This window comes from Manduca sexta, chromosome 22, assembly GCF_014839805.1.
Source record: "Manduca sexta isolate Smith_Timp_Sample1 chromosome 22, JHU_Msex_v1.0, whole genome shotgun sequence".
In the NCBI taxonomy this organism is placed as follows: domain Eukaryota; kingdom Metazoa; phylum Arthropoda; class Insecta; order Lepidoptera; family Sphingidae; genus Manduca; species Manduca sexta.
The window spans coordinates 12,712,212-12,738,065 of NC_051136.1; the positions used below are offsets into that span (position 1 = coordinate 12,712,212).

The 25,854-nt window shown below is 36.2% G+C and overlaps 1 protein-coding gene across 1 annotated transcript in view; it reads left to right on the forward strand.

Annotated features, from left to right (window-relative positions):
* Positions 1 to 25,854, forward strand: part of LOC115449525 (cholecystokinin receptor-like) — a 76,617-nt gene that overhangs the window by 37,984 nt on the left and 12,779 nt on the right. The window contains exons 5-7 of the mRNA XM_030177372.2: positions 4,469 to 4,569; positions 14,895 to 15,020; positions 23,347 to 23,418. Coding sequence (XP_030033232.2) covers positions 4,469 to 4,569; positions 14,895 to 15,020; positions 23,347 to 23,418 — 299 coding nt within the window. The remainder of the gene's footprint in view (positions 1 to 4,468; positions 4,570 to 14,894; positions 15,021 to 23,346; positions 23,419 to 25,854) is intronic.

The window sequence follows — 25,854 nt, forward strand, 5'->3', positions numbered from 1 at the left end:
TTGGATCAAAATTGCTAATCATAACAATAATTTTAGTATTTTATAAGATGGTTTGATAATTTCCGATACATTCCGCTAGATAGTAGATGGTATACAAAACTAAAGTATGTTTTATATTTATAACATAAATCAATTTACAAAATCAATAGCAATTTCTATGGTAGTTATTTTGAAATAGTAAACAAAAATATGAATATAATTTACGTTATAATTTCAAATGTAGACAAATTGGTTTCAGTCCAGAGATTTGTTTTCACATTTTAATTTAACTTTTAGCACAAAATTAATGTAAAAAAGTTATAAGTCTCTCCTTAATTAAACAAAGAATGCCAAATTATTAACGATATTAAACTTAATTGGAACAAACAATAAAATGAAAATAAAATAAAAATACGCTTCATTAGTAAGGGTAAAGTTTTGGAACTTTATGATGCGGCTTCAATGCCATGGGTAAGATAATTAAAATTCGTGTTTCAATTCAAAAGTATTTGCTCTGAGTTGCTTTATTGCCTCATTTGATATAATTGCCTACCGCATCATGAATAAGAATTACATTTTTTTTATGCAAGCACGCCAAATTGACCCCACTGCAGCTGATGGTAAGTGGAGTGGGGTCCAATAGAGTGACGACTGACGAGAGGTGATTACCCCTCGACAGTCGACACAATTATGCCGGCCTGGAACCGGATATACACAGGCTGATCCCATTTACAAAAATTTAGTACAGTAAGTATTCTACTACCTATCAAGGGTGTCGTGTAAACATAAATCGTACTAAGAACCAAAAATAGGTTTTACGTAGAAAAAACTTACTTACTAATACCCTAAACTTTAGAACATATCCTCGATAGCCATCTTGGCCTAAACATAAAATAACTTCAAGCATCTCTTAAAGTATCCAAAAACAACAAAAACAAACCAAAGTTAAATACTTTGGGAAATGTTTCCTAAGTTGACAAAATTACGGGACTTGGCACGTGAAAATAGGGACTAAGTGCAAATAGGTTTCTAACACTGATTTGTACTCTTCTACGTTGGTAATTCGTACCAACAATTTTGCCTTTATTATACACACACGCCTTTTATACTCGAAAGAGTAGGCAGAGGTGCAAACTGATGCACCCACTTTCCGCCGCGCGTATTCCGTCCCATGATGTCTTATGGGGCGACGTTATATTGATCTGAGTAGAAAACCCAATATGACTTTACACTTCCCGCAAATCGAACCCGAGACATTAACTCTGCTATAATACAATACGCCACCGAAATACCCTTAGTATATTTTAATATATCCGCCGTATCACTGTATTTCTTGTTAGTTACTAGCTACAACTGTTCACAAGATATCCCCTTACATGTCAAATACACATCGTAGGCTACTAGTTATATTGGGACTATGGGACCCTAAAATACAATTGAATACCTAAAAACAATAAATAACCGAGGAAAACGGTTCGGGGTTGCAATAACATTCCCGTTTATAGTAACGGGATTTGTTCTAGGCTATGTGAAGAGAAAATTTGATAAGCCCTCGGGTAATGTACGAAGTTTATTTTGGATTCAAATGTGTTAGAGAAACGTACAACTCTTTTTTCACTATATTTTTTTTTGTTAATAATTTACTGAGTTTCTGATACGCAGGACTCATATTGCATCCACACCGCCATTACTTTTTGTGAAGCAACTTTTTCAAGTGTTACTTAGCAACATCTGATAGGAAAAAGTTATTTATTGTTAGTGTAAGTATATTACATAATAGTATGCTATGTTTAGTAACGTTGCCTAGCTTTTGAAAACAGTCAACATGTTGTAGCAATCGATTATGTTGTTAGTGACCCTCCCGATGTATAAGAACATATGCCATGCCACTCGCTTGTTGCTGAAAGTTACTCTGTTATATTTTTTAATTTCTGTTATTGGCAATATGAACGCGATGAGTAACATTAAAAAATATTACAAGTAACCACAAAAGTTACACATAGCTACTTAATATTACCGTGTTGCTCCAAAAAAGGTAACTGCAGTGTGTATGCATGTTTTCAGCCGTTTTCAATAAACGATCCCGATTTCGATCTTCAATCCAATTTCGAGAATGTTCCAATCAAAATAACTCATTTGTAAGCATGTCCAAAATCTTTGTTTTGAGGGGAGCATTTTTGAAGCAGAAAATAGCGATGGGGATCGTTTTTTGAAAATGGCGGTTAGTTGATATATTAGCTCTGTTTTTGCTACTGAGGTTTATTTTAAGATTACTGGTATGAGACTTAATTAGTAATAAATCATGCAGATGAGTTCCGCAAACGCTTTTACCGTATTAACAACCGCAGCAAAATAATTTCTGCAAAATTTGAATCTAGCGGGAGTTGCGGTATGTCGCATGTACACACCGTGATTTTAGTCGTCTTGGAATTGAAAAAATTAAACTCTGTATCAATAATAGAGTTTGGAAAAAAAGTAATAAAATAAAAAAAAATATAAACATTACAATTAATGTTTACGAATAATATATAATAACTTGTGGTAATGCAACTAAATCTCACGCACTACTACGATCATTACGATCGGTACCATTCATAACTATGAATAAATTGTCGCGACGTTACTATCATTATCAAACTTGAACCAGTAAAATATATTTTTTTGATCGAGCGAGCATAATTATTATTCATGCACTATGCACCAATTATTCTTAACCCGCTACGAAATTAATCTATAAAGATAGGGAAGGTTTAGGAATTTGCTTTTTTTCCTCTTCCCTTCATAGCAAAGCGGCAGACAAATTTATGAACAAAAAGATAACTTTTTAACTTAATCAAAGAGACATTTAGGGAAAAGCCGGATGTAGAACACTACAAACACAATTGTGAAGGTTCTAACATTTGAGCTGTTATTTTTGTAGGATATATTTTATATCCGCACGGATAGCGACCGTACACAAGATGTTAAAACCCGCCATAGTTGCCCGCGTAAGTATCGCGTTTGAGATCAGCCTATATGCACATATTCAGTTCCAACAGGCCGGCATAATTGTCACTTATAATAATAATATCAGCCCTATATTATATACTTGCCCACTGCTGAGCACGGGCCTCCTCTACTACTGAGCAGGATTAGGCCTTAGTCCACCACGCTGGCCTAGTGCGGATTGGTAGACTTCACACAACTTCGAAATTCCTATAGAGAACTTCTCAGATGTGCAGGTTTCCTCACAATGTTTTCCTTCACCGTTAAAGCGAACGATAAATTCACAAAGAATACACACATGATTTTTTAGAAAAGTCAGAGGTGTGTGCCCTTGGGATTTGAACCTGCGGACATTCGTCTTGTCAATCCGTTCCACACCCAACTAGGCTATTGCCGCTTCACTTCACTTCACACAATTGTCACTTGTCGAAGTGTAATCATTTCTCGTCAGTCGACATTCTATTAGACCGCACTCCACTTACCATCAGGTGTAATGGGGTCACTTTCCCGAGCTCGTATAAAAAAAGGTATGGCAAAAACGCGGGGAAACTTGCTAAATCTGCCTATATTGCCGCTATTGTTAACTCATGTGTATTTTCTCGTGCAATATATTGCTACGAAAACTTGCCAGTCCAAACTTGCCTCTAGTTCCTCAATGTTTACCTAAATAAACATGAATATACTATTTAGGTCGTTTCTTCTATTTCTGAGCACAGCTATTTGGTCGTCTATATCTGGACATTATGTATTAATAGTTTGTCTACTATTTAGATAGGCAGCGGCTTTGTATATTTTTGACTATCAGTAGCCTGCAAGCTCTGCTATTCGATTTAAATTCAATTCAGAAAGATAAATGATAATGATTTCTTATGTTTACGCGAATGCTAGATATTGAAAAAACGTTATATTTACGTTTTATTCCAAGATTAATGATTACAATGAATTGTGATTACCTATTAATTAAAACACTGGATTGTTCACATATCTTTTGCTATCATACTATAATAGCCTTAACATCCATAGTATCAGGCAGTGGCGAAGGGATAACCAAATTCCTGTCGGCGTCCCTTTATTTAGAGTCGTATCATTAGAACGATTTGCAGACAACATTCAAGCACATTAGTACATATATGCAGTGTGGGTTTTTTTTGGAAAATTTCACCATTCCCCACTGGTATCCCGCCTATTTGCCTTTTCAAAGGTGGGCAGTGTATTACACCCACAATTCGTTAGGTGCAACACGATAAGGTACACGCCGCAGACCGGGCACGGTTCCTGACTACAAGAAATACGTGATATCTGCCCGATCTGGGATTTGAACTCAAGATAATGCGATAGTCTACCGCGTCAACGTCTACAAAGCCACCGTATCAATCTCTATTATTAAAGTTAACCCAATACTTATTTCGTTTAAAGTCTGGAATTAACTACGCAGAAAATCTTTTAACTATTCTCATCATCTCAAATTGTCATTGCCAGTTTGTGAAATTATTTTTCTTTGCAGTAACTCGGCAAGGTAGCTGCAAGAGCAATCACTTGCCAATAATGAAAAGCAACTCCACCGAGCTGTGTTGCAAGAAATGGAGTGCAAAGAAACCTATTAAGGTAAGCGGTACATTAAGGACAATTTAAGCTTTGTTATTCATTACACATAGCGCGATAGCCTAGTTGGGTGTGGAACGGACTGCCAAGACGAATGTCCGCAGGTTCAAATCCCAAGGGCACACACCTCCGACTTTTCTAAAAAAATCATGTGTGTATTCTTTGTGAATTTATCGCTCGCTTTAACGGTGAAGGAAAACATCGTGAGGAAACCTGCACATCAGAGAAGTTCTCTATAGGAATTTCGAAGGTGTGTGAAGTCTACCACTAGGCCAGCGTGGTGGACTAAGGCCTTATCCCCCTCAGTAGTGGGGAGGCCCGCGCTCAGCAGTGGGCAAGTATATAATACAGGGCTACAATTCTACCAACATAATTTCAACATAAATTAAATTGTTATATTTGTTAAAATATAACTGGGTCTGTTATAATGTGTTTAGTTCAAACACAGTTTTATTACTCATTTTTCTAGTTAGCTGTAGCGTATTGTGAATATAATTATAATTTATGATCTTAATAACTTACAATTAATGGAAAACATAATTTAAATTTGAAATGTAAAATAATTGAGCAACAAAACATTTTGGTTTATATCGTTGATTTGTTAAAATATTTTAGTTAATGTAATTGTTCATTTTACGATAATTTTGTAAAAAATATTTATTTATTATTTTGACATATATAACACCATAACAAATACAGTACTAAAGCGATGTTATACAGACATATTATGTAATATTTTGAACAATTGGTTTCAATATACCTCTAGGCCACTTCTGTGAATTCCCGCAGGTTACAAACAAATAAACCCAAGTTCTGGGATATAAAGTTGATCAATTGTTTGGCCCGCAAGGGCGCAACACTCACCATATTTGACCGTGAAATATTAATACACATTGCCTTATTATCATGTTTGGTGTAAGAAAATGGCGGGGTCCTCGCGGTGGCTATCTTTTTTTTTGTGAAATACAATAATTATAGACAGTAATTAACATCATATTAATTCCAATAGATGGGACGAACATTGAAATATAACAATTTACTTTTTATTAAAAAGGAATCGCGCCATCTACTGTAATAGAAGATAAAACTTTCTATATGAAGTTCCAAGAACCCGGTTGACTTCAATGCCAAGAAAACGCACATATACACATTTATTTATAAATACTAACGACTCCGTCACTATATGTTTTTTAATACTAACCCTTACCATTTTCTGTTTTTATGGCTGATAACATAAAACGTGCATACCCAACCGTACTTAAAAAAAAAATATATTAGAGCAGAAAGATAGTTGTATTTTTGGGTGGAACCGTTGCAGTGGCGCTCTTAACGGTTTACAAGCTACCCTCGGCTTAATAATTGTAACGACTCGAGAAAGTTTAAAGAAGGTTATGGAAAGATGCGTGGGGAAGCAAGGCAGGTTCCCACGATTCGTGGGAGATAAAGGAGTTCAGCCCTCAATGTGCTAATGCTGTCTTCACAGCAGGACTACACAGGTATAGGCAGGTAGGATGTACACAGTAAGCTATGTAAATAGCTCTGAGTGTGAAGAACCAGCGAGAGAAATACCTTGGAGAGCAAGAGGTTATTTGGACCTCCAGCTATCTCACACACCTTACAAAAGATCAACAAGCTGTCACTTACATAGTCCTCGTGGTCACGTAATTTCCAAGGGTTTTTTTTTATTATTACTGGACCACGCCGTCAACACACGAAGAAACCTCCGCATGGGATACTGGAATCCCGCGACTTATCGACAGCAGGACCCTGGAGGGAAGTTGGGAGGGAATATCTCGGGGAGTGAAGCGTGGAGGAAGGAAAAGGAACCTTCTTAGGATGGGCGGAGGGGAGAAAGCTAGGAAGAGTTCGCGAGTTCATAGGCCTAAATGTGTAGTTACAACCATGAGGTATATACTCTGAACTGTGTGGCTAACATCGCGAGAAATGTCCCCCCATGCTTGGGCGTTCCTTCGGTGTAAATATCGAGTGCACAAGAGTTGCCTCGGGGAAGAATTTCAAATTTGGGTACGCCCAAATCGTTCACCCAAAAGATCGGTGTGTTTGTATCAGCCGACCCTTGTCAGGCTTACAAACGTAGGCCGGGTTACAAAAATAAAGTAGATATTCTATACAGTAGATATTCGGTGATTCTACTTTGAATCGTGTTCATACCTTACAGCTTAAGTTACATTGTGCTGTGTACTGCGTGGGTGAACGATGCGTGGGCGGTTTACGATTTGAGCTACAAACTTACGCCTTTTATTCATAAACGATATATTGCTCGTGGTGGGATATATTTTATATCCGCCCGGACAGCGATCGGTGGTCGCTAACAAACCGGTTCCAACAGGCCGGCATTATTGCGGTAATCATCTCATGTTAATCGTTACTTTTTTGACCCCAGCAGAGACGGCTGTAGCTCATGTGCCGCCCGTGTGCAAAAATATCCTTGGAGACATTGTAATCTTTCATTTTGATAATAATAAATCAAAAGTTATTGTGTAAAGCAAAGAAGCCGCTCGCTGGCCTTAGCACGGCCGTAGGTTGTTTGAGATCGCCATTATCGCGAGCGACGCTCGTTTGAAAGTGTCGCGAGCGGCGCTCGGCGCCCCGTAATACACTACGCCCGTGTGTAGCGCGCAACCTGCACAATAGGTAAAGCCGCCACTAGACCCCGGTCCACTTACCATCAGGTACAGTGGAGTTACTTAGCCGTACAACTACAAAAAAAAAGGAGTAGGCAAATGCGCAAGGAGTGCACTCACATTTCGCCGTGTGTTTTCCCTTCGTGTAATAGTGGATGACCCTATCGGGCACAACTTCTAGACTCCGAACCAACGACTGAATAAAAATGGACTTGTGCAGTTTAAATTAAAAAAATGCTTCAATTTTATTTATATTTTAAATACGAAATTTTATGATGTTGGAATTTTGTTGAAAGTTAGGGAACCTAGATGCTAGTCTAAATGCATATAGATGCTTAGTGTACAGATAGTTCGTGTCTAAATTACCATAAAACGTGATATTATAAATCTATATATCCCGGAAAAGTAAAGTAGCACTTTTATTACAAATACTTAAGGCGGAGTCTTGAGTAACACCTCGATTTTAATAAAACTTCTCTGATACAATCTTTGACAGTAATCTTCATAAAACTCACTACCTCATTACCAGAAAGGCTGAATTAAACACTACGATCATAAAAAGCGGGAAAATCACGCAAATATCATATAAAACCAACCCACGCCGAACTATGTTAACTTATAATTTTCTGATAAATATCATAAACGTAGTTAGCATTTCTTCGGTTCTGGTCACGTGAAAAATGAATTAGTAACGTTAAATGTAACGTTATTTTTAGCATCATTATAGATGGTTAATTAATGAGCATGAAGCTCAGTCATTTTGTTATTTCTGTCCAAGTATTTTAATTAACATGGTCTATTATTAGCTTTATATAAAATGCGTGTCTTTTTAGTTTTGTTCTTTTTTTGACAACGGTAAAGGCCAAAGTGGGTTTCGCATTACCGATGTGTTGTTTCTATTTAAGGTGTCACGCATACGTCACCTTGTTACCCAAAAATGCTATAAACTGAGAATTGCTTTATCAACATTAGCACTAATTCTTCTATTACTAGTGTCGTGTTTCAGTACTTAACAACTTAACGGTGTCTGCGCGGCGTCTTATTTGTTAAAGTCCATCAACAACTATACGATACACTTACAAGGTACAACTAAATACACTCACATACACAACATCACGCATTTATCCCCGAAGGGGTATGCAGAGGCGCAACCAAGGCACCCACTTTTTGCCAAGTGTGTTCCGTCCCATGATGTTATAGGGGGCGAGCCTATCGCCATGTCGGGCACAAATTCCATACTCCAGGCTGATACTGAGCAGAAAAATCCAAATATCACTTTGCCCGAACCGGGATTCGAACCCAGGACCTCAGAGCGCTGCCGTACCGCGCATGCAGTAAACCTACGCCACCGAGGTAAAGTTACAACTGAAGACTTATTGTTACTCCAAAACCGGTAAATAGTGTTCATATTTCACATAACCTATACCTGATTAATAGCTATTAATCAGTTTTGATTTCAGCTCAAACTCGGTGGTATAAAGCCTATTTTTGACATAATCTTAAAACTTTAACTGCTATTTTAGCATGGACAGTAATAGTAACGTTTACTGACACTTTTTCTCAGACTACAGATGTAAAACTCTTATGGCTTACTTTGACCGTTTTTTTAAGTACCGTTCATGAAACTGACTATAATCTTCGGTCACATTTACGTCGCGGTAGCGTGAAATATATGTTTTTAACGCCATTAAACAAGAAGACGAGCATGCTATTCGCTCAGTAAGCGATACGACAGCATATAAATCATAACTCCATCTAAAACATTCAATTATTACGTACTGTTGGCATTCCACGGCACTCATTTTTTTTAAAAAAATACATTACCACCATTTGTAGGTTTTCTATATGTAAATTGTTTATATGTTATTTCTTTCATAGTTTTTTAATATTTATGTTTGTTAATCATAATATTACCAATAACATAAACACCAATCTTCTGAGTGTCATACTACTGTTTAATGTCTAACTCTATGGTTTAACGTCATATCACTGTTTGTTCGTAATAACTTTTTTTTGTGAATGTTGGTACATCTTTATTTGTTCCTATTAATATTAAATAAAAATAAATAACATCAAAATTAAACTACTTTTCGGATTTTATCGCAGTTTTTTATATTTTAGACGCACTCTTCACATCACTTCATTTCTTCACTTCATGGTCCCCCCCGTGATCAAGAAGGCTGCAAAGTCTTTGAAACGTCGGGAGAAAAGTAAAATATACAAAACCGCGATAAAATCCTAAAAGTAGTTTAATTTTAATGGCTAACATTCGCGTAAACATAAGCAATCATTATAGAAATAAATAAATATGCGAGAGTGCATCTAGTACTTCATATTTACGTTTACTCCCAAATAGCATTGCAGATTTTTGTGTACTGTTTTGAAAGATCTTGTAGTTAAGATATTGTTTAAGCCATATTCACGCGTGCTGCAAAAAGAATTTGAATTATTTTCTTAGACAGTCCACCTGCCTGGCATGAACCCTTTCGAATGTAACTAGTTCCAGATAAATCTACTTCGACACTACAAAATCGAATTCGAACCCAGGACTCTACAATCAGCATCCGCCTTTCCATCCAAGTCCAAATTTCCGTTAAACCAACCCTATTTACACTGCTATTTAGAGATAGAAATTAACAAATCTTCTCTCTATGTTTAAGAAATAAATCTAAGCTACCAACTCAAAGTCAAAAGCTTAGTGTCTTTCTCCGTTTCGGTTTGGTAAATCATATCAGTCAAGTTTAAGCTCTCTAGGGAGCTATTCTGGCGGAATCAAAGGCAAGCTGTGTGATAAAATAATGCTTCTACACAGCAGTTATATAACGTTATAAAGATAATACTCTTGGATATTTGCTAAAATTCGTTGCTATATTTTGTGATGGATTTATTATAAAATTGCAGTGTGGTACATTTATTAATGCCCTTTGTCCCCTGAATGGGATATTGGGCTTCTACATTAAATCTCCATTTCGGTCGGTCGACATTACATAATAATAATTTATATTCTATGTTTAATGATTATTCTACTCTGTAGATTTCGGATATATTTTTTCCCGCAAAATTGGTCGCCTAAGACTTGTTCAAGCACGGGTGTTGAACTGAAATTAATCAACACCAATGATTCTAACAATGTATATGGTGTTAAGGATTTCAATTAGAGAAAAATAGTGACCTTGGTTGACGTAAATGTTATGCAATTATAGTGTGAGTCTAAATATGATTTAACCTACATTTTCGAGTACATGGAGAACAAAGCCGTCACGCATCATATAATTTTATGAATCGAAACCATTCGAAACTAGTGGGCCTGTTCTCTGGCGGACAAAAACATCTGGCGTGGTTGTAAAGCTTAGTACAAATACGAAAAATAAAGGCAAAATTCAAACCATGATGTGAAAGTGGGTGAGCCTATCCACATGGTAAATAAAAAATCAGGTGCACATAATTAAACAGTAGACCAGAGGTTCCTACATACCGAAAAAAATACTAAAAAGAAAAAGAATGCCTAAAAAGAGTAACAGAACACAAACAATGATTCATCGAATTCTTTCCTGTCTATTATTGTTTGTTAGTAAGCGCGCATTTCCATAACTATTGCAAAAATTTTGATATAGTTTTCACAGATGGACAGAGTAAAATTGGGAGCATTAGGGAAATCGGATAAGTTATCATCTTTTTGAAATATTTGTTATTTACTTTAAATTTTTTATTGGAATTCTTCTACCGACTTATATGCGGTTGGAGTTGCGGACAGAAAGCTATTTTAAAACACGGTTCTACGCAATAGATGCAGTTAATTCTATTCAGGAAATTCCAACAACCCTTAATTTAATAATGTTATGGCCTCTTTTTACAAGTTTCAAGTAAATGTAATTGAAATTATCGTGTTAAACAGTTAATTGAACTAGTTCTCACTTTATAACAATTTATTTGGGAGTGTAAACTATAGTGTGACTATTGTATTTGGTAGGTTTATACATTATTTCACGCGTACCATTTGCCCAGAAGTTGTTAAACAAGCATTAGTGTTTCTCTAGAAGTTTCTGCGTTTGCGCGGCGCTTAAAATAACAAAGGAACACAATGTTATGATATCCTATAAAACATTATGTAAACAGGGTCTGATATCCCGTTGGTAACGAAACAATAAACATTCTGCAAAACCCCTGTAGGCCTTAACAAACATTCGTATTGTTTCAGTTGTAATAAACATCGTAAATGTATCGTAAAAACAATTTCATCTTTATTTTATCGGAACGGGTTAATGTTACGCTCTTTTCAATGAAATGGGAAATATGTACAAATAATAATAATGGTTTCAGATTCGACACCTGCTTTATTTTTCGAAGATAGAATATGTATAGCCAGGTTGATATGTGAAATTAATTGTGCAGCAAAGTATGCATAGCCAGGTATTTAAGGTGATAAGTGTATGCAATAAATAGTGCAGTAACAATGTTACTGCAAAAAGAAATATTGTGTTATGTTACTGTAACATATTCAAATATTATTTTATTTGCTTAAATACAAATTGAAAATAGTGTCATCTTGCGAGATATTTACGAACAACTTTCTAAGCAAATCTAGATTGATCTTCTGTTCTATTCCTAGTCTCAGCAAAAGCTCGCTCATAATATTGCTATTGACTTATATTCTTTTCCTACCACACTCTCAAGTCACATAAATATTCTTATTCTAGATATGCAATGCACATTAAGGACATTTCTCGTGATGAGGTTAAATTTCAATAAGGCCAAGTTTGAAGCGTACTCCGCAACATGGGTTTCGTGCCAAAGATTTCTTCTTATTATTTCTTAATATATATGTAACATCTTAAGTGTTAGGGGATAATTTTCCCTACATATTTTGACTTGAAATCTATCTATACTTCTATCATATAAAGCTGAAAGTTTGTTTGTTTGAACGCGTTAATCTCAGGACCTACTGGTACGATTTGAAATTTGGTAAAGAGATAGTTTGAGAACCTGGGAAGGACATAGGCTTCTCTTTATCCCGGGAAAAATATAGCGGGACTTTCATCCCAGAAAACTTTTGCACGCGGGCAAAGCTGTGAGCAAAAGCTAGTATCAAATAAACACAGTATTAGTTATATTTACCTATATTATGACAATTTTGATTTAATAATTCTTATGGCTTTTATTTTAGAGACTATGTTTTGGCAATTGACAAATAGCATGTACTTGATCATAAAATAAATGCTTAGTATTCGTAGACTTCCCCCAAGTATGGAGTACTAAAAGTTCCATCGCTCACTGCATATTTAAAGTTAACGAGATTTTGATGATACTTCCGAACCTTATTACAGTTATATACCATTTCATCGGTTAACAAAAGTATTTTACTATAAATGGATGCCGGAAAAATTGTGGGAACATTATGAAATCCTATAAATATTAAGTGTTGTACAAATATGGAAACTTAACTTGCGATTTATGCATTTTTTTTATTACGTTTTACATCCGTTTGGATAGCAAATACTGCAAATGGTGTAAAACTCGCTATAGAAGCCCTCGTAAGTATGTCGCATTCCGGGATCAGCCTCCTTATATCCTAAAGTAAGCCGGCATAATTGTGTCGAATGCTGCCCTCAGCAGAAATTACCCCCTGGTAATCTCTCGTCAGTTGCCACTATCTAGACCCTACTCCATCACCATAAGGTGAGGTCGTTTTGCTTATGTGCCGGTACAGAAAACTAACGAGAAGTGTCAGTTTGCTGTTTCATTTTGAAATTAATATTGGCGAATTATTTATTCACTAAAAATCTCAAACATTTACAAAATTAATAATTCCGTCCACAGTTCTACGTCTAGAATTCAAATAATTTTCACAGATTTTTTGTATTTTTTTTTTTTATAAGAGTTTGGCAATATTACTAATGATAAGTGGAGTTGGGTCCAATAGGCAGTCGACACAATTATGCCGGTCTGTTGGAATCGAATATACACACGCTAATCCCGGAACGCGACACACTTACGTGGGCCACTATGGTAGGTTTTACCACCTTGTGTACGGTGGCCGCTGAACAGGAAGATATAAAATCTTTTCTAACACCAGCAATCATCTTTTGTATAAAATGATTGTGGAGTGCAATAAACTTTGAATTTGAATAATAAAAAAACTGAATTATTTAGCATTGAATAGTTAAACAAAGCGCCATTTCACTAGCAAATATATTTGCGGTTAACTACAAACTCGGCTGCAGTGCACATTCCCAGCAGCGCCGACTTACTGCGGTAAGAATATCTGCAGAACGCACGATATTAGTATTGCTTTATATACCTTATATCATTATCCTTAGGGGCGATTATTCGATTTCATTGATCGTTATCCGCCCGGATATAGGTGATATAATGTATTTCATATAGATCTAGATAGAGACCGTTGTACACAAGCTGTGAAATTCGCCATAACGGTGCAAGTAAGTGTCGCGTTTTGAGATCAGCCTGCGAATACCTGGTTTTAAAAATTGTTTTAACTGGTGGAGTAATCATCTCTCGTCAATCGATCTAAACCCTAATAAATATCGTGAATTAAGATCATTTTGCTGTGCTTGTATAAAATTATTCTCTCTTCTCTAACACACCAGAACTTTACATCGAGTAACAAATGACTAAAGTACATTCCCTATTAACCGTGAATCGTAAGTTTATGTTCCACGCTGATCAATTGTATAGCTAGATCGAGTCGAAAAATATACGCTAGTCAAATCAGTAGCCTTAATCATAAATTCAAATTCAATTCAAGTAGTTTATTACAAATAGACTTACGTAAAAGCTTAAAATATCCAAAAATAAATAAAATTACAGGAAATTATAAACAACAACGCAAATTACCAAACTAGGCAAGGCGTATATAATATTGCTTTATTTATTTGGACAGTAAAACAGATTAAAAGTAATATATTTTACTAAGGTATTATACTACATTCATAGGGCTAATAATGCGACCGTTCCAGGAGCCAAGGGTCAGGGAACGTCCTCTCACTGTTATATATGCCTTTGTCTACCGATAACATTGTATTATGTATCTCCTTGTGAAGCGTAACTGTCATATATACCTCTATTACATATACATTATACATACAAGATACAGCATCTCTTCCGAGGTTTAGCAGAGGGAACTTTATAATAATAAGAATAATATCAGCCCTGTATTATATACTGCCCCACTGTTGGGCACGAGCCTCCTCTACTACTGAGGGGAATTAGGCCTTAGTCCACCACGCTGGCCTAGTGCAGAATAGTAGATTTCACACACCTTCGAAATTCCTATAGAGAACTTCTCAGGTATGCAGACTTCCTTTCGATTTTTTCCTTCACCGTTAAAGCAAGCGATAATTCACAAAGAGTACACTCATGATTTAATGATTTAAGAAAAGTCAGAGATATGTTCCCTTGGGTTTTGAACCTGCGGACATTCGTCTCGGCAGTCCGTTCCACAAACAACTAAGCTTTCGCCGCTTATGAAACTTTATCGTACTTAATATCAAGTTAATAAAAAACAAATAACTTTATGTGATGTCATAGTCAACATAAAACATATATTTGTACGCTGTCGCAACAGCAAAGCATAGTGAACAAATTATGTATTACTACAACACCTGTAAACTATCTATGCTTACAAATAAATAATTTGTTTTGATTTTGATTTGATTTCTTTTTCAGACCCCGGACCGGCTGGACACCGAGGTGCAAAGCACACAGTCGTACTGCATGCATACAGTCGACATGGAGTTTCGTCACGTGGTCAGGTCCACGCACATAGACAAGAGCATCGAAGCCAAGCGGAAGGTGAGTCCTCTCCTTCGTATACCGATGCGCAAAACTGCCCCAATGGCGTAGCTGTACAAGTACGACTACCACGCCGAGGTCTTGGGTTCGAATCCCGGATCGGGCCAAAATAATTGTGACAAGTTTTTCCACCTTAAAAATTACTCTGTCGCAGCTCGGAGTCAGGAAGTGTGATACCCCCGTGCCTCGGAAAGCATGTAAAGCCGTTGGTCCTGCGTCTGACCTCTCTCTAGTCATGTCGGATTGCCGTCTCACGAACTATGAGAGTGAAAGAACAGAGTGTTCCTTTGTATTGCGCACACACTTGTGCAATATAATATGTTCTGCGTATCTGGCTGATCTCGGTTGAGATTAGCCGCCGTGGCCCGAATTCGAATTCCGAATTCTCTAGGGAGGATTTATTCATTCATACCGATGCAGACCTATTTCAGTAAAAACCGGTTATAAAAACATTCAAAGGACCTGAATACTTACTCCAGTTATCATAAACTATATTTTTTTATACATAATATTATCGAAACGTTGCAATTTAGTTGTTATAAACGGTTTCTACTGTATCTTTTGCAAGCTTTGCATTTGAACATTTTACTTCACCAATGTAAACGAAAATATCTTGTGCATGCATCGCTATTTAATGACACACCAACAAATAATAGACTAAACATGCGTAATTAAATTAACAAAGCTATGGACGAACTTACTGTACTATAACAGGTGTGAAAAGCTAATACTGTCTCCACGTTGACATTTAAGTTGAATTTTCCACGTGGTTGAGCTGGAAACCGCGACGCTGTTTGAAACAAGGGTTTACAATTTGCATTGTTTTATCTTTGTCCCTGTGAATATCTTAGTTTAATATTTAGCTTATAGCAACAATTTGAACTTTAGATTTTAAAGTACATACACGCAGACATACGGCGGCAATATCATTACAACTATTGCGTAGAATAAATCGGTTAAAAAACAGAAGGGACTCTGCTATCAACCCTATTTACCATAGATATGTAGTGAAAATATTCTCTATGTATATGTGCTATAAAACCTCTTTATCCCGCCTACACTTTTCTACCCGAATACACTTGGCTGGATAGAAGTGCTTAGTCAATTCCGTGTCAATATGACGAGATTCCGAAAACTAAAGCATTGTGTTAAAACGCCACAAAAGGTGTTTCCCGGACTGAGAGTTAAACTTAGAACGTCACTTTAAAGCCTGTATTTATGACAAACTATGAACTAAAAGATAAACTATCGCAATCGCTCAGCACATTCCTAAAACAGTTATTCTTAATAATAATAAAATACCTTTATTACACCACTATGGTGTCTAAAATAATATCACCTCGAAACGAATACACGTGTGCCATTTTAATTTGGATAAAAGGTGCTAAATCACATAACAATATTATTTTATACCCTCTTTCATGGTACATAAACGCGATATTTGCCTAGAGTGTTATAAAGATCATCGTATTTTGGGCTTTGGTGCGTGAATAATAAATATTTGGATGATATGATTGTTGTTTATGAGTTCGGGGATTGGCCAGGACCTAATTCTAATTGACATAATCTCTGAATGAAATGACGGGTGTTTATCGTTAAATGTTTAGGCTAACCCTCAGTGGCGAAGTTTTATTACGTAGTACAACTAGCACGCTGACGTCTCAAGTTTAAATCCCGGGTTGGGTCAAAAATAATTGGACTGGATTTTTCATCTTTAAAATAACTTAGTCGCCGCTCTGAGTCAGGAAGTTGGCGGTGTGATACCCCCGTGCCTCGGAAAACACGTAAAGCCGTGGGTCCTGAGTCTGATCTCTCTCCGGTCATATCGGCTTGCGGTTTCATCGGACTATGAGAGTGAAAGAACAAAGAGTGCACTTGTGTATTGCGCGCACACTTATACAAATAACATCTCCTGCGTATCTCGCTGATCTCCGTTGAGATTGGCCGCCTTGCCTGAAATTAGTCTAGGAGGGTTTTTTCATTTTATTAATGCTAAGCATGGTGTATAAAACTCGTTTCTCTTCTCAAAGAACATATAACACGTTTTCATTCGCAGGCGACATCCATAAATCCTAACTATTTCATACATTCTTAATATTAATTTCCAACTATGTCTAGAAAGCATTCTAATTTAATATATTTCATGAGAATTACTCTCCTGAGAGTAATTTGGCTTTTATGGAACATGTAATTGCTTCTTATACGCTCAATTTAATTCGGCCGTGGTAAGATAGTTTAAGCATCAATTAGTACCTTCACATCATCGCTCTTGTGGTGAAGTAATAATAATAATAATAAATACCTTTAAAATAAAGAGAATTGACCATAATAATAATATCAGCCCTGTATTATATACTTGCCCACGGCTGAGCACGGGCCTCCTCTACTACTGAGAGGGATTAGGCCTTAGTCCACCACGCTGGCCTAGTGCGGATTGGTAGACCTCACACACCTTCGAAATTCCTATAGGGAACTTCTCAGATGTGCAGGTTTCCTCACGATGTTTTCCTTCACCGTTAAAGCGAACGAAAAAATCACAAAGAATACACACATGATATTCGAAAAGTCAGAGGTGTGTGCCCTTGGGATTTGACCCTGCGGACATTCGTCTTGGCAGTCCGTTCCACACCCAACTAGGCTATCGCCGCTTTTTTGTAAAAACGTGCATATTCAGGGAAATATGGCAGAAATTTAGTTTAAAGGGGTCCATCGGAACCAGCAAAATTTTGAACGTGATCTATAAGAAAAAGATTTGGAAGCTCTGGTGTAGATCATGAAACATGATCTGGGCTCGATTTCTTGGTCAATTATTTGTATTTTTCGTTTTGTAAATAACTCGCCATTTATAGGCATTCCAATATTTCTTACCTTTTGTGTTGACAGAGTTAGGGTCAATACGTTTGTTCAGAAATAGCTTTGCTCGCAACTCCGGCTACGTAGAAAAGTTTTTTCCGAAGTAAAGTCCCGCTTTATATTTTCCCGGGATGCTAGTGTAATATAAATTATCTAATGGATTTTCATAGACTGATGCGCGAGATTTTTTTTAGTTCATTAAGTCTAGTGTAAGGGACTAAAATATTACACTCGACACAAATTACTGATGTTATAAAATATAATATATCTTGGTATAGATTCTAAATCTTTTTATAAGAATAATTAAATTTATGATCTTTTAAAAAGCGGTTCATGAACTTAATTAATGTTGTATCGTGAATACTACATTTCTGACTGCTTCGGTGTTGTAGTTGTTTTACTTACGCATTATAAGTATGACTAGCGCGCTGAGGTCCTAGATTCGAATCCCAGGTCGGGCCAAAAATAAATGTAACAAAGAGTATACCTGTTTATTGTGCACACACTTATGAATTATAATATCTTCTGCGGCCCTGGCTGATATTCGTTAAGATTGGCCGTCGTGGCCGAAATTCGGCTAAGAGGAATTCATTCATTCACTATATTTCTATTAAATAACATTCCAAACGTCTGGTCCCTTCATTTAGATTACCTTTTTTTAATTATAAATAACAAAGCCGTATACACCTACGCCCTTCGCTCATTATCTAACAGATACTGCAATTCAGTAACTGATTTTGGGACTTCTTCCGATAAATTTACATTTAATTTGGGACCCTCCTTAATCAACCCAATTGTGGCGATTTCCTCTCCGGGGATTATTATAAAAATGTCAAGGAAGGAGCTAATATAACCTTCGTTAAATAAATGAGCTCCAATAAAGGAAAATTCGACCGGATCGGCAGAGGTTTGTTTGTTTTTATCGACCAGCAGTTGTTGGGGTGCCGGGAGACCTCCAGGTAATCGCGGCTGAGCGTATAACCGAGTTGAGAAACTCAGCCGCCGGTACCCAGCCCTTTATTTCTTCCCACGTCGCTGTGATGCCTCTTAAAGGCGTGTAACTGTGTGTATGTGGGTGTGGGTGTGTGCGTGCACGTAACACCTGAACAGCGGCAGGTGCAGTGTAATATAGGGAGGTGGCAAATAAGAAACAATAATCTATAGATCGTAAATGCCGTGCCAAGTGCCACCCTATTATCCCTAAACCACCTCGTCCCTATAACTCTTCTCGGGTGTGCTTCCGTCTTGAGGAGTTTTAAATTTTCAGGAGTCTTCAGTTTTCTGTTCTCTTCGTTCTCTTGAGGTGAATTCTTGAACCCATAGCAAACCCGTTATACGAGTTAGCTTACCTGGGTCGCGGCTATTGACCCAATTTCTACACTATTTTCACTATGGTATTTAGCATTTTTGGTAATTATTTAATTCAATTTAAATCACACAGATACATATTATATATCAATTAAAAGGGCACAATGAGCACTATCTAAAAACATAATAATATTCGCTATAGAATCTGCGATAAGTTATAACAAAAATAAGATATAATATTTACAAATTACCTTACTCACTAACACTGTTCACTGAGTTATATCGTCCGTATGATGTCCCTATCATCCAGAGAGGGTAGACACGTCACATACGCGCACTTGTCACTATTTTTCACATCGAAATGGCCGGCACGCAGCTGACAGGGTCGGCGCGTCGCCAACAGCAGTATTGTGCAGTAGTTTTCTGATGTAAAATTATAGGTATTACGAGATTTGTTCACACGATCACGGCAAGACGACCCCACTGCATCTGATGGTAACTGGAGTAGGGTCCAATAGAATGTCGACTGACGAGAGATGATTACCCCTCAACAGTCGACACACTTATGCCGGCCTGTTGGAACTGGATATACACTGGCTGTTTCCAGAACGCGACACACTTACGTGGGCCACTATGGCCGGTTTTAACACCTTGAGTACGGTGGTCGCTATGCGGGCTGATATAAAATATATCCTAACACCAACAAAAGTTTTCTATACATCTTATCTATTTGGATAAAACTAACAGTTACTTCTATTAAATTAAACCAATAATTTCAGTTGATACTACTGTCAACTTACCGTTTGATAATTCTAGGAATTATTAAAGCAAATGTCAATTCAATAGAAATTATCTGATAATGAAATATTGTCAATTCAATAGAAATTATCTGATAATGAAATATTGACAGCCCGTTGTAACAATTTTGAGTGTCTTTTCTAACTTAATAAATTGTCGGCGTCTGAGCGGTACACAAAAATTCATTATGTTGCTATCATTTTTAATGGAAAGACAATTAGCGTATAGGTTCTGGGGGGCCTATTCCGTCTACAGGCCTAAATCCGCATTTTTGGAATTACAAGCATTCTAATCCAAGGAAAGCTTTGATAGCCATAAAGGCAAAAGTATCAAGATCCTCTATTTATCTATACAGCAATTGAATTTAGAATGCCCATATTTGCAAAAAAACAGTTTCGCTTCCATAACGTTACCATAGCATCAGGAGAGCTACGTCCTCGTCTATAATTTGTATAAAGAAATAGGTGCTATATTATGATATTATCTTGGGTTTAATTTTATTATTCAGTTGATTTCCCCATTGAATGCTTGTACTCATTCAATTAAAAATTAATCTAACCAATTTCATAATTAAGTCTAATCTCGCATGATGGACTTTGATACTTTATTTATGTGTTGTTTCATGCTTATATTTTAGTAGTAAATGCCGTGCTATAAACAGTCTTGTATATCTAAAACATTAACATAGACCTTCAGCGTCTTTTATGGTGATCTGTAGATACTATGAACTATGCTACTCCTACTAATAATATTATAAATGCCAAAGTTTGTGAGGATGGATATATGTTTGTTCCTCTTTCACGAAAAAAAGTCTACTCAACGGTTTTGGATGAAACTTTACAGTAACATTGGTTATACATCAGAATAACGCATAGACTACAATTTAAAATGATTTTGTATAATTTGATCATAATATAACGATACATATCAAGTATGTCGGAAAAAATATCCCGGATAACTTCTTCACGCGAGCGAAATCGCGAGGAAAAGCTGATTATTAATATTTTAATTTATTTAATTTCTGAGTAAACGCTATTTATCACATAAATATATTCGTATAACCCAACCAAATACAAAAGTTACACCCTAATTTACACTCCCAAATAAATGGTAATAAAATGAGTACTATATAAATTCGCCGTACAATACGATAACTGTCTGATATTAACTTGGATCTTGTGAAACTAAGCCTAATATATTTTATTGAATGCCAACAATAAATATTATCAGCACATATGTCGTACAACTAAATTGTTTAAATAGAATCCATTTCACGCGTGTTGAACACTGTAACGCTCCACTGGGTTAACAGTATGTTCACACTAGGACAGTGATCACGCTAGTACTTGCTCCAGTTACTATCTCGTGTATAATGTGTGAGATTTTCATTCACTTTGCTTTGACAAGTTTTTATAAATATATGATGAGACGCAGAAGCCGATCGCCTGATTGTATGTGAAATAAGAAGTAGTAAATACTACTTAAACAAAGAATTACAAAGCATTTTATGGATTTGCTCTGAAGACAATAAAACCGGAAGCCATAGATTTTGCAGGTTGTTTGTTTTTCCTGCATATCCGGAAATTGTTATCTATACTAAAATATATTAAAATATATATATCTCAGAGACTACAAAACCGATATTTTATTTTTTTCACTAATAGAAAGCTACTATCTTATCCCGGTAAAACTTTATCGCGCAGGCGGAGCCGCAGGCAAAAGCAAGTATGAAATAAACGTCCAATGCTGGCATAAGATATTTTTATGTTCCTTTACTAAATCCGAATTGAAGTCGCAATATTTTACTACTGGTAATTTACGGCCTAATGGCATGGCGCTCGTCACCAAGACATGAGATGTAAAGTCCTGGAATATCCAGTAACCGCACCAAATTATAATTTTTTATCTTTTTTAAACTTGATTAGGAAAATAAGAAAATCTAGAATCATAATTTACATATTGTTAATATCTAAAGCGATTTTGATTAAAATAAAGAGAGCTATGGCTACAGAAATACTTTCACTAACATTTCACCAACCGAACGGCCAGCACGACTGTCAACGACCAACTGCCTCGGTTTGTCAAACGCTCAGGGATTTTATAGCAAAACGTGTCACAGATACCCTCACAAAATACTATAATCCTAACAATATGTTATAGTGGGATGATATCGAGGATTAAGGATTAAGGTCATAACTGGAAACAACATTTATGTTTATATTATCATGAAGCGACTACACACACACACACACACACACACACACACACACACACATCACGCGTTTATTCCGGAAGGCGTATGCAGAGGCGCAACCAGGGCACCCACTTTTCACCAAGTGTGCTCCGTCCCATGATGTGATGGGGGCGAGCCTATCGCCAAATCGGACACAAATTCCAGACTCCGGGCTGATACTAAGCTGAAGAACGCAAATATCACTTTGCCCAACCCGGAATTCGAACCCAGGACCTCAGAACGCTGCCCTATCGCGCATGCAGTACAACTACACCACCGAGGCAGTCAATCGGAGCAGCGTTAAATATATATCAAAATCATATTATAATTCCAATTTACATATCAGATAACTCGGTGAACTTCGTATCATTAACAATATATTTGATTATAACTTCTGATCAGCGATTATCAATCCTTGTCAACCTTTCAACTACAATTTACTGCGATCAATAATAATGGTTGAATCGTCTACGATTTGAATATGTTATTAAATTAAATTTGATTGTAAATAAGCGCAGCATTATCATTTCTTGCGGGTTATACTAAGAAATGAAAGTGACTTCTAGTTTTTGTTTTAATTCAATCTCATCATTACATACTTTATTATATTATTATTGGAACATAACACATGATAAAATAAATATTAGTTCAATAAAATATCAAATTCAAATTTTCGATGGATACTATAAAATTTATGTTATTAAGGCAAAATTGAAGAGGTTCAATGATTCCCATGCGTGCGGCGATAGCCTAGTTGGTTGTTGAACGGACTGCCGAGACCGAATGTCCGCAGGTTCAAATCCCAAGGGCACACACCTCTGACTTTTCTAAAAAAATATGTGTGTATTCTCAAAGCCTAATAGAGTAGTAGCCTCTCAGTAGTAGAGGAGGCCCGTGTGTGCCCGCCAACAGTGGGATAGTTATAATACAGGATATGATATTATTATTATAATGATTCCCATACAGGAAGTCACCTATTCGTGGAATTATTGAATTTACTTCTCCATTTTAAAACCGCAATTTTCAAGATGTAATAAAATGGAATATTGTTAAATGTTTCACAAGTGTAAGGTTCAATTTCCTCCGTCTTTAGTGTTTTCTCACTGAAAATAAAATAAATTTTATTTGTTACAGGTGATAAGGATGCTGTTTGTTATAATACTAGAGTTTTTCGTGTGCTGGACGCCTCTCCACGTTATAAATACGGTAAGACATAGACAAAATTAGAAGTGTCTAGTTTTCTTCTTTCTTCTATATCAAGAAATAGTGCTTATACCACATTTGCGACTAAAATTATAAATGTATTTTTCAGTTTGGATGCTTATTATAAGAAATAGACTTCAATAAAGTTTAGGCCCATGTATAGGTTCTGGGTTTATATAAGGGCCCTACTCGAGCAATTTACGCCGATGTGTAGATCCTGAGTTTATTTAAGGGCCTTACCCGTGTGAACGGCCTTGGGCATATTATTCCATAGTAGACGGTGCGCGAGTTACAGGCGAGTATACGCAAATACTTACGAATAAATACTTTTTTTCATAAATTGTTTATAATATATTCTGAATTTCTAAAAAAATTGGTTTTAAATTAGAATAGTGCATTTTAGGAGATGCAAGTAATCAAATATTGATTGTCATTTTCATTATGAAATTAATGAAACAATATCTACATTATAGAAAATATGAAAGAACCAAAATAAAGATAACGCTTATTACGCTAGCATATCATTTAAAGAAAAAGAACAAAATAAATCCGTATGTCAACGCGATCAGAAGACATGATAGTTTGCATAATTTAATGAATCAAAATCTAAGGGATACTTCCCGTTGACCTAGAATCATGAAGATTTAAAAGAAACAATGCTTTAAAGTACTTGCAAAGGAGAAAACTATAATATATACTTTAATATCTATATATATAAAAATGAATTGCTGTTCTTTAGTCTCGCTAAAACTCGAGAACGGCTGAACGGATTTATCTTATCTTGGTCTTGAATTATTCGTGGAGGTCTAGGGAAGGTTTAAAAGGTGAGAAAAATTCGAATAATTGCCGGGAAAATCCTCAAAACAGCATTTTTCTATTTCCCATACAAACGTTTTCTAAATAAAATGGAGAGTCAATTTGTAATTTATTACCGCTGCATAAAGTTCAAATTCGCGTGCGCGTTGGAGGATCTAATATCGCGTTCTGAAACTCAACAAAAGTGAAAGTGAATCGCGAACGCGACAAAATTGCATAGTCTCAAAATACATAGTACATAAATAGTGGTCGGCTTCGAGAAACTCAATTTTAGCTAACTTCAGTTGTTAATATAATATATAACTCAAAGGTGACTGACAGTGATATATCAAGGAACAGCCCAAACCATTGGACGGATCGGGCTAAGACTTTACATGCATAAAGCTACTATGACGTAGGCATCCCCTAAGAAAGGATTTTGATATATTCTACCCTTAAGGGGATAAAATAGGGGATGAAAGTTTGTATAAATGTTCTTAGATTTTCGACTGATTGAACTGAAATTATAGATTGGGGATAAAATTAGTTTCAACCTATAAGTACCGGGAAAATATGTAGCAAGACTTTTATCAAACAGTGGAATTTTATCCTGGAAAACACCTTCACGCGGGCGAAGCCGCGAGCAAAAGCTAGTCAACAATAAAAGTTAGTTTGTATGGAACCCTTGGTGGACGAGTTTTCAAATTTTTTTCTGTGTTATAGCTGTTCATTAGAGGATGTGTAGATAGTATAATATAATATGGTAAGAAGATTTATATTACACCCAAAAACACGCTTGAATAAAGGTACTTTTACCAACATTTTTATCATTGAAAAGTTGAACATTCGTCAATTTCGTGCCTAGTTTCAAGTAAAACTTTTTAAACGATAGTATTTTGCATTTCGGTTAAAAAATCAAAATAGGTTTAGTTTAGCTCCTGAGATTAGCGCGCTTAATCGAACAAACATTTCAGCTTTATATATCAGACCATCTACTACTTGCTTCTGTCCGCGACTCCTCGAGCGTACAAGTGCTCTTTTCAACCCGTCCTCACCTTCCCCGATAACACCGTTTTAATTACCTTGTTTTATTTTGTTTTAATATCATGAGTACGGTGATTGCAATCCGGGCGCATAGAGTATAAACCCTACCACCAGCAATGATCACCACTGATTAACTAGTGAATTTAAAAACTAAATAAACTTTGCAGTACTAAAATATCCTATAAAGGTATACCACTCGGCCAAGTTTGAAACAAAAGCCGACAACGTAACATTCCGAGAAGTTTCTTCATACTTTTAGTTTTCCCATCCATTGAGCAATGTAACTTGCCGAAAAGTTGAGCACCACCTACCATTAGGAATACGCCCTCTTTATTCTTGAAAAGTTTTGTACAAGGCGAGCAATTATTTTTAACCGACCGACGTAAAAAGGAGTGTTATAAGTTTACGGTGTATATTTATATCTGGCATCCGTGGTTCCCAAATGAATGGAACGATTTTGATTATTATTTTGTTTGAAATCTAATGTGATCGAGATGGTTCTTAGCTATAATTTATGATCTACCCTAGCCTTTGAAGATCATGCACATTGTTTTAAAGCATATTTAATTTTTATGTAAGCGGTAATTGATTTATGTGTTA